General features: G+C 42.6%; 2 protein-coding genes across 5 annotated transcripts in view; both read left to right on the top strand.

Moving 5' to 3' along the window:
- Positions 1 to 750: 750 nt before the first annotated feature.
- gpt (glutamic--pyruvic transaminase) overlaps positions 751 to 10,863 on the top strand; it is a 31,863-nt gene continuing 21,750 nt past the window's right edge. Inside the window, exons 1-3 of one of the 4 annotated variants that reach the window (XM_079488780.1) lie at positions 751 to 1,041; positions 4,085 to 4,153; positions 5,810 to 5,987. In XM_079488780.1, coding sequence (XP_079344906.1) covers positions 5,847 to 5,987 — 141 coding nt within the window. In that variant the 5' untranslated portion in view covers positions 751 to 1,041; positions 4,085 to 4,153; positions 5,810 to 5,846. Of the gene's footprint in view, positions 1,042 to 1,313; positions 1,363 to 4,084; positions 4,154 to 5,052; positions 5,224 to 5,301; positions 5,988 to 10,863 lie in introns of those variants that run through there. The other 3 variants (XM_079488782.1, XM_079488781.1, XM_079488779.1) reach the window with 3 other exon arrangements.
- Positions 1,038 to 4,035, top strand: fuz (fuzzy planar cell polarity protein). The gene has a single exon (XM_079488783.1). The coding sequence runs from the start codon at positions 1,185 to 1,187 to the stop codon at positions 2,502 to 2,504; it is 1,320 nt and encodes a 439-aa protein (XP_079344909.1). The 5' UTR covers positions 1,038 to 1,184; the 3' UTR covers positions 2,505 to 4,035.

The raw sequence follows: 10,863 nt of genomic DNA, 5'->3' as shown, positions 1-10,863 counted from the left end.
CAGGGGTGGAAAATAAAATTGCATGTACTGTAGGAAAGTAGTTGAGTAGCTTTTTTCCAGGTACTTTGATTAGTTTTTATTTTGTTGTACTTTTGTAAATAATTATAGGACTAGACTAATACATTATGAGTAGTAGTCTACAAGTATGGTGTTTGAGTGTGAAAATCAGGAGGATATTTATGTTGCTTTGAACCCCCCCCCCCATAGAGTATATATGCCCCCCCCCCCCCCCCCTTCAAGCTATGCCACCCAGACAAGATGGCCACCACATTTTGAAAGCATTTAACTGAATCGGGGCAGTGATAGTCTGATTTGTGCGTTTTCATATTGAAAATGGTTGGTTCACAGTGACTTAATCACTTACTTAATCTTGACTTAGTAGCAGGCCTACATAGAACTTTTGTACCTTTTGAAGTGAACACAAATCATCTACTAGAATAATATTTAACTTAAGAAATAACATTAAGGATATACTTGGTGAGGGACGTATAGGGAGCACATTTCATACACAAAGGCAATGTAAAACGTTTTAAATATAGCGTAAAAGATGTGAAAAATATGAAAAGTAATATTGAGATATATATAATCTTTTCTTCTCCTTTATTTACACTAGTACTATTCACTTCCACCCCTGAAAATTAAATTAGAGTTTTGCAGTTTAACTCGGTTGGCTGTAACTTGCAGTGTACAAAAAAAATGTCACGAGTTGCAGACATGGGGGGCTCTGATGAGTTGTATGGTGGTGGTGGACAATGGACATGTGATTGGTTCTCGCGACTGTCGCGAGATTTAAGCAACCGGAAGAAAAACAATGCAAAACTTGGGATGAGTTCTGTTGCTGTGGAAACTGGTATTGTATCCTTTCGCGGAGAAAAAAAGTAGCTTTAGCTTAGACTGAATGAGCCAAGTTGCTGGAAAAAGTACCACTATTAACTGAATGTCCAGCCTGGTCTGTGCAGCAGCGTGGACGCAGAAGTTGTGCAATTTCCAACAGAGAATTTACGGATGTAGCCAAAGACATGTTTCATCTGTTGACGTCTGGTACGTAAGGATAAGATGCTCGAAAACAACGCACTTAATAGTATCATTCAGCTAACGTAATTGGCTAGGTGTTAGTATCCCGCCACGTCCGAAACAGATAATCTAACGTTAGCAACCGTTTCACGTCCACTGCCAGGAGGATAATGCTACAAGATGGATCAGTGCAGCTTCTCTGTCTCACAGCCAACAGCGGGGTTCCACTTTTTACCCGAGGAGCCTCTAAACAGCTTCCCTTCTCCGTCATTGGTTCCCTGAATGGCGTTCATATGTTTGGAGGTGGGCAGGGCGTGCTATTGTCCAGCTGTGAGACTGACCATGGAGGTAAAGTTGTGTGGAGAGTGTTCCATGATAGTGTGATACTTATTGCTGTGAAGGGACAGCAACGTGGAGGAGGCAGAGGACGTGACAGTCAAGAGGAGGAGGATCTCCATTTGCGTCGGCTGTTAGAGAATGTGTGGAGCTGCATGGTGCTGGTTCTGGGCCAGGATGAGCTGGTGAACATCAGGAATGTGGAGCGGCTGAAGAGGGACCTCCGTTCCTGCTTTGGCCTCATCGATCAGCTATTGGAAGGGAGGCAGGAGGGCATTATGGGGAGTCTGACGCACTGTGCTGACTGCCTGCTGCCCCCTAACCCCGCCCTGCTGCAGGAGGCTCTGGAGAGCTTCACGCAGGCCGCAGACAGTGAGTTTGGATGCCTCATGGTCCACGGGCGCATTGCCACTGCCACAGAGAAGTGGTGGCTCCTGGCACCACAGGAAGTGGTGCTACTATCTGCCCTGCTGCGGTTTCTCTCCATGTCTGGGTCTGCCTCTTGTGACTACCCTGTGTTCCTTCCCCATGGCAGCCCCACCGTGGCCCACCGCCTGCTCCGCTTCCAGCTGCTTCTAGGTGTCGATGTGTGCGTGCTGTGCGGCCCCACTCCCTCACTGCACAGGGCAGAGAGGGAGCTGGTTGGGCATTTCTGGTCTCCTCTGGTGGAGACACTGAGAAGTTGCCTGGCCGTCGGGGAGCGCTGCTTGCCAGGCTCTGTATCCCTCCGCCCCGACGTCCTGGCACTCATTGTCATCAACCGCGAAACGCGCCGCTCTGTCTCCTGTGTACAGGCCTCTGCTAACCCTCCTCCATCCAGTGAATCGCCTTTGCCCTCCAAAGCCCGCTGCTGGGAACTTCTGAGGCTGTTCTTCGCCTTCGCCACTGCACGCTACTTCGGCCAGGAGGAGACCCTGTGTGTTTCCCCTGAAGAGAAGGCTCAGAAAGGCAACACTCTACACGAAGAGTTTGCCAATGGCTTCTCCCACCAGCCGCTGCAGTGCTACCTAGTCACAGAGGAGTGTAAATGCTACAGTTTGCAGACACTACAGCACCAGCTGTTCCTGCTCACACCCCTCTCAGTACCCACATTTGGCCTGCGCTCTGTGGCCACACAGACCCTCTCAGCCATCGCTGGTGGCTCTGGGTTTTAAATCAACATACTTTTTGTAAATTTTGATCTCAAACTCAGATATGACTAACGTTAGTGTTAATTCACCAGCACAGAATGCAAAGCTTTTCCTTTTCCTTGAATGACTTGAAATAATTGGAACAGGCAGGATTGTCTCCCTTGAAAATGTTTTCTCAGTTCTACCTTTTAGATTTAGAAGAACTATTGTTGTCATTACTGATGATCTATTTTGGAGCTTCACCACATGAACCCTGTGTCTGTGTTCTGGGGCTAACAGGTGTTCTTGGTGTAGTGGGAAAACCAAGTATCGAGCCATGGGAAATCTGGGAACCCCCCCTTTGTTGGATCGGTTTGATCCCACCCTTTCTTTGTCCACTTCCTCCTGGGTGCTTTAATATGTGTTTATTCCTAGGCGCTACTAACAACAACACTGTTTAGGGCAGTGGTGCTGTTACTGTTAATCCAATAGAGGGTATGCGTGTGACATCATACCCGGAAGTTATGCAGGAACGCCTACTCGGTGGCAAAAAACAACTTTCTGGCCTTGACAATCCAAACAGAAAAGTCCTATCTGTTTGCATTAAACAACGTTAAATTAAACTCACTTTACCACTCACTTTTGCCACTATGTGCCACTCACTTTATGCACGCGCATACCCTCTATACGAAATTTCACCTAAAGGGTAATATATGGACTTTGTACTGTAGTAGTTGTCATCATGGCAACCTGTCTTCTCTCTACCAATACTATGAATGACTTCAAACCAAAACCCTGAATCTGAAAATCTGCATTTCAGTGCATGTGAAATGAGAGTATTAAAACTACTGATGGAGAACCAAGGGGAAAAGTTACACTCATATCTAGATATTTTGCTATTTCATATCTTCTGTTTGTTCACTAAAGCTGCTATTCACCGTTCTAGCCTCATAGTTGGACTCCAGTGTCGGGTATTTGTTATCGTGATGACATGCCTCTTTTTTTCATGAGATTTATACATTTCTAGTCTATAAATGAATGTGGTTATTTATTACTATTGGGACATTCACATGAAATCACTGTTTATGTTTGCCCTCTGCTGGTGAAATATATTATAGCAATTTAAATTTATCCTAAAGTAGCACTGTGTGGTCTTTCTTTCATTAAAGGCCTGAAACTGTTTAATACAGCATTCAATATGAGTTATTTTGTAAATGACACTCGCCGACACTTTTTAGTGTTAGTGTTTAGTACTAACCAATAATGTGTCTGATTTAACATTGCCCTCCAGACATCAGTAGTGTCTGGTTAATGATCAGTGTGACCCAATATTCAGAAGTAATCTCAGGTCAACCGTCAATATAGATTATATTGAAAGATGTGGCCTACTTTGACGCTGCACGATTAATCGAAAAACACCTATGAGACCTAATTTCTAAATTTGAGCAAGAATCGTGCAGCACTAGTTGGCTATCAAATTAATTTCAGTTGCTCTTATGTTTTTGCTACAAGAAAGACTTTAAGAGAGGAGCACTTTGATGTCTGTTTAAAGCCACAGTAGTTGGCTCCAGGTGACACATGGGTTCAGCAATACAGACTAAAGACAAATATTTTCATGGTCGCAGATAGAAAAGAACCCCAGTGACCGACAACTCTGGAGATCCCTTGTCGACGGCAAACCTGGCCAGGCATAAGTAAGTAAATGTATAAGTTATATTCTATTAACATACCCCACCATACAGATAGGACAATTTCTTATTTTATTCATTCAAAAATGACATTGTGCCGCTTTAACTCGACATCCAATCACTGGAAAATATCACCCTGATTATATGGAGTGCACTGCACAGAATTCATTCTGTGCAGAAATCTCTCATTGTGAGAAGAAATATGTTCCACTGAAATACAGCATAACTTGATGTTATGGTTTGATCTGTCTGGTGACCTAATATGCCATTTGATACTGCATGTAAAATAGGCCACAGATCACAGGCTGATACAACATGAATTGTAATGACTTTATCAAGGCACATGGATAATACTAAAAGTCACTTTGAGAAACAATGGCACTAATGTGTGCAGAGAATTTTATCTCACAGCTTATCAGCTTTAATATGATTAATAGCTTTGCTTTGTATGCCATTGCTGATATACATATGTCTTGTGTGTATGCTCTGGGTGTAAACAGCACGTTGTTGTAGACTATCCCCCTCAGGCTTCAGTTTTAACGGAGAACTAATGACAGGGAAGTGACTCTATTTCTACTCTCAGGTTCGCTCTGCATTCCTGTGTGTGTGTGTGTGTGTGTGTGTGTGTGTACGCGCGCGCGCGCGTGTATGGGGGGGGGGGGGGGGGGGTTAACAAGTTATTACCCTTACCCTGTTATTGCCTTTGAAAAGGATGAATTACAAAAACAAAAAGATTGTTTTTTTTTTTATAAAGGGAAATTTATTACAAATGTAAGTGCATTAAAGAGTAGACCTGTAGGCTACTTGTCTGCATTGCTTGTGGAACTTTACTACATTGGCTCACGGCCAAATGAGGAGGAGTAGGCTCTTTTATGCAGAGCAGCATGTCTCCTCCCAAAATCAAGAGCATGCACGCGGGCGCTCCACGAGTCCACGACAAAAGAAAAGGGAGACCACAGAGTCCAGTGATAGAGAGAGAGAAAGTTTAACGCTGCTCTGATCTTCACATATCCTGACCCTGCCTCTCGGCTCTCGGTAACCGGAGAAGTGAACCGGCCCTGATTGACAACCTAACGGTGCGTAGGAAAGTACAACCAGAGGGGGGAGGGAAGGGAATGTAAACTGTAGTAGTAGTAGCAGCCCACACAAAGGGGGTTCTCTTCTCTGTCCAACTCCCCCTTATATAGTAGCCATGCGTGCAGAAGAAGAAGACACAAGTCCAGTGTCCTTCTAGGTGCAAACACTGTTTTGGTCCGGGGCCATATCAGTCTGCCAAACGCGATCTCCTGGACGAAGCCGCGTCCACTGTAACTTTTGGAAGGTTCAAAGGTCTGCGCGGCTACGTTAGAAGTTTTTTTTTGCACAACGGGCACAGTCCTGAGTGAAACTACAGCGCGACGGTGGTCGCCAGGCTGCGCACAACAACAACTTTACTACCCCTTTTTTCCACATTTTTTACAAAGACTTTTGTGACAGTCATTCATTCACGATCATGTCAGCTTCGCGGATACAACTGTTACCGTCTCGAGGCGTTCGTATTTTGACCAGGGCTCGGAATGATTTGATGCTCGGCGGCGGCACCAGCGGGGCGCAGTACCCCGCCGCCGCTCACCCTGGCCCGGGTGTCCGTTCAATGATTCCTCCCTCCTTCTCTCCTGCCAGAGCCCTGTCGGCGCTCCGTGGAATCGCCAAGGAGAGGATGGCCGAGAATGGCGTGGCGCCCCCCCGGGGCAAGGTGTTGACCCTCGACACCATGAACCCCACCGTGAAGAAGGTTGAATATGCTGTGCGCGGACCCATTGTGCAGCGCGCCGTGCAGATCGAGAAGGAGCTTAAAGAGGTAGATATAATCATGCACCGTCTTATTAGATCTCTTCCTACTCTGTTTGTTATACTGGTAAGTTAACGCGCGTCTACCCGGCATTTTCAGCCAGTGTGCCACGCTGGTCTGTTACATTGCATAATACCACCAGCAGCACATACTGTCCACAGTGAGTATGTGAACACATTTTTCGGTGATGTTGGGTAATGTAGTCTCTCAACATTAGTTTTCTGTTTAATAATATATAGGCTACTGGTTCATAGAGCTATGGACCAGAGCTAGGGTCATTCCTACTATTCGGTGCCATTTCAGTCTAGTAACTTTTTCAATACAAAATATTCTTTTACAGGATACAAATAAAAATGATGTTCTGAAAGTTCAGAAAAATATATTTGTCCGGCTTAATGCATTACCGGTATTCCAATGATTCCATGTACATATCCATTGACACTGTATCGGGGGACAAATGTTGGACATAACAGGGGGCACATTACTATGTAAGGAAGAATATGGTATCACATTGTGAACACAGAGTAAGATTTTAATACATTGTCATAATTCAGGAAATTTGGTTGATAAATATATCAATTTCCTATATTATTTGGCGTAACAGGGGGGACATTTATGCTTTACCACATCAGTAATGCAATCTAAAACATTGAAAAAAAGGATTATTTAACAGTGATACTTATACTTATTCTTGTGTAGGGTTTCCTCTCAAAAATATATGCTACTTTCTGAAGTCATTTAGCTAGAGAACAGGTGGATTTGCATCAGCGTATAGGGGGACAGGAAAGTGAGGGACCTTTTTTATCACAATTAATAACATTTGGTAAGTAGCATTATAATACGATTTCAAAATTTAGATTTTGTTTGAATTTGATATATATATATATATTTGTAACTGAAGCTAAAAAGAACATTTTAGCATACCTCTACTCAAATCAAAGTGATTATATTATTTCACTCAGGTACAGATATGTTTTCTATGATGGAAAACCTTTAATAGTATAAGATAAGCTGAATGAGTGTTTTTGCTGTAGATATGCTGTATTATGATCTGGGGACACAAATGGCACCAAATACTAGGAATGACCCTTTTACCCTTGTAGCCTAATAAGCCTATAGGTTTTCAACTCATGACAACAATTGCAAAGAGATTGAGAGTCTACATATCATTGTCCTCCAAACTGGAGGTGGGGGGGGAAATATGTACAATGCATAAACCTAACCTAATGTACAACATTCATTTGCTCATCAGCTGTCAAGGAAAGTTTGGGTTTCTGACACATGAAACTAATTAGGTAAAGGCTAATTGTGGACGTGCTGATGTCTGGTCCACTTCCTTGTCATGTCATGTGTTTACAATATTGACAACGCACCAAAAGAGAACCCTAAATTATGTATGAGCAATTTGTCACTCTTAAAGATAATTATTCTCATCTTTTCCTTATCTCGCTTTCGTTGCTTTTGTTCCCTTATATGTGATCTTATCACAGCTGTTATTCAGAGAACCCAAGTAAGAGGTGAAAGTCCAAACTTTCCAGTCTTGTTAATATCAACCGTCACCATCTGACCTGGCAATGCTGTTCAAACAGTAACCAGTAACCACAATCTCTTACTTCCTTTGGGTCACAGGCCCATTTTTATGGGTCTCAACTAAGTAAATAACATCCATTATGTCATATCCTAAAAAAATATATATAATTTCAAAAGATTTTCTACAAAATCAAATAAATTCCATACATTTTATATACGATACTTAACAAGTCGTGAAAATAGCAGATCTACAAGCTCATGTAAGCTATTTCACTAGGTCGGGTGGTCCCGGGGATACATCAAATTTCTCTCTTGGGTCTGGAGCTAAACATTTTGGGAACCACTGGAGTTGGTGGTGTTTTTATTTGATCATCAAGAAGTCCCAGTCGAACCATAGCGACTTTTCTGAAAATCCTCAGTATTAATTTAATTTGGAGAGTGTACAAATGTAATCAAAGGGTCTATTTGAGTATTCGTTTCACTCTCAAAGGAATTAATGAACAATGAGGACTGGTGGTGCACTCAACAGTTAAGAGATGAGTCAGGCTGACGCTGTTCACATTATGTGCACTAGTGCTCAGTGCTCACATTATCTTGCATCTATTTGCATAGGCGGCATAAATATTACCCTACCTAGAAAGTGTGACGCAAGTGGATTTTACCTTTTTTATGACACCACCCATATGGTTGAGGGAATCCGCCAGACCAGTTCAGTCTAGTCGCCCCACGAGACTATATAATTGGTCTGCGACTGAATGTCAGACATTTAATGAGGGAATAATAACCTGTAATAATTATGCATTTATTTTTGTGAAGAATTTAGTTTTCACTCTTGCTACACTTAAATATAAAAAATAAGTGTGAACCCATAGTCATATTGTGTAGTATATCGCTATTGAGATATTTGGCATGACACTGTGCAAGCATGTGCACCTAGCCTGGCTAATAAGCCAGACTCAAATCACACTGTCGTGTGGTATTTGAGTCTGGAGATGCTGTGTATGGATCTTGTTTCCCGGGGGGCGGGTTCAAACATTTTCTCTTTGACGCAATTGGTTAGAGCTACTATCAGTCAAAGGTCTCAAGCATTGAACGTCACTGTACCAAAGCCCGCCCATATTGCATACTGTGTCCCGATTGGCCACACCAGTTCTCAGGTGTAGGAAATGGGCGTACAATTGAGCCTCTCCAGACCGTAATCCGCCGGCAATTTTTTTGCCAACTGCTGATTCGGTATGGTTTATTAGCCAGGCTAATGTGCACCCACCTCCAGTAGCACTAGTGGTAGTTATTGCTTGCAATCTCACAATAGATATGTATCACGATACAGAGGCCACAATACGATATATCTTGTTAAAGCGTTTATTCAAAAAATAATGACCATGTTGAACAAATACAACAAAGCACTTTCAGGCCCACATAGGTCTTTTTAATTAAAATAAATGTCTAAAACATCCTAACAAGTAGTCTGGGAAGGGAGTGCATTGCAACTTGCAAGGGGTGCTGTGCTTTGATAACGTTAAACATAGGTACGTTTGGCAACACTGCGTCACCCAGATAATTCATGCCGTTTATTGCTGTACAGCAGCCTCTCGATCGATTCACCTATAGTCCGGATTTCCGATCGATATATTGCCATATCGATTCATTGAATGCACCACTAAGTAGCACTGTCACCTACACTAAGTTTTTTCCTGCAAAAACTCTGGTTGAATCACTTCATCCATGAACTTCTCAGCCTTTTTGCTTGGTGAATTAAATGTGTTGCACCAGGCAGTTTCTAACATTTTCTGACCTCTTCCTCTCTCGTGCCACTTAAGTTGTCATAGAAACAAATGCTCAATGTACTGAGTGCGGTCTAGTGTGCAATGCATCTTCTCTTAAGTGCTTTATTTAAGAAATGGTGAGCATGTGAACAGGGTCTTTCCCAGCCAGGTGAAAGACGCACTGATGGCTGAGAGAAAGAAAGTAATGACAACATTGACCTTTATCCAGATGGTCTACGCTGGCCTGAGACTCAAGTTTTTTTTCTATTGTCTGAAGCCCTGCTCACCTACAGCCTGAGCCAAAGTCCCCTCTCATTTATTTTCTCTTTATGTAAGTTACCTACCACGTGAAGGTTTAAGATGCCATTTAAAAATGCAGAAGAAATGTGTTTGTACATTCAGTAACACACAGTCGTGGACATTTAACTTTTTTAAAAAGCTGCAATTGACTTGATATGTTGATATTGTTTTGTTGAAAATAGTTATCTGACCTTGAGCAAGTCATTGTTTTTCTGCTTATCTGTTTTTCAGCACAGGACCCAGTAAATAAGCCAATGCATCCAAACACCTACATATTCCCACGCTTTGCCCATAGGTCAAGCTGACCTCCTGTTTCTGCAGCGTGAGGCAGCTTGATCATATATCCCCCAGTCATGATGACTCATGATGTACATCCCCCCCCAATGTGTCCCCTGGACATGGCGTTAGTATGTCGCAGGGACTTCACTTACTCCCAATCCAGCCTTTGATGCTGAGTGCCAAGCAGATAGGCATTGGTTTCCTTTTTTTTAGTCTTTCATAATAGTTTATTTGATTGAGTATTATCAATCAGCACTTCAACAGGTGGCCAGTCTCCTCATGTTACGCCACTTCTGTTGTGCTTCTTCAAGCTGGGCCACATTTCTGCAGCCTAGTAGTTGTCTCTATTTTAGGAGTACCTGCCAGCTTTGTATGGTGTTGGGTTACTAACAGAACGCAGCCTATAAAGCTTTCTTTCTCTTGCTGTCATTTGTCTCGGGCACAAGTACGCTTGCGTGCACGCACATATACACACATATTAACTGTAATCCTAACCACAACCTCATTTTCACCCTCTTTATATTTCCTCTCACAACTCTCTTGTTCCTCTTGTTACAAAAGATTATTTTGTGTTTTACCTTTTCTCGTATCTTGAATGTCATTCAATATGGAATCTCCCAGCAGGAAATGTACATATTAAGCCACTTTAACTTTCTTTATCGTCCTATTCTAAAAGGAATTTGTGTATTCCTACTCTTATTCTATCAGACAGATACCAAAATGATTCCCAATATTTTTGCACTGGTACTTCAGGATGAGACATACCGGTAATTTTATGTGCCAACCTTGTTGAGGTCGTTGGTGGAAACACGGCGACCTACACATGAGACAATTCTGTCTGCGGAATTAATCTCTGAAAGTGACCTTTATCGATTGATCCTCAATGAACACTTTGCAAACAGTACAGCAAGTACACAAGCAATGCTAAAAAGAGAACACAAAAAAAGCATTGGTGGCTTGTACCATAGACAAATCATCACCAATACCAGGAGCAGTAAAAGCTCCTTACA

This window comes from Electrona antarctica (genome assembly GCF_951216825.1).
Source record: "Electrona antarctica genome assembly, chromosome: 19".
NCBI lineage: Eukaryota > Metazoa > Chordata > Actinopteri > Myctophiformes > Myctophidae > Electrona > Electrona antarctica.
The sequence above is the reverse complement of the archived record's forward strand: the minus strand, read 5'-3'. Positions and strand labels throughout refer to the sequence as shown.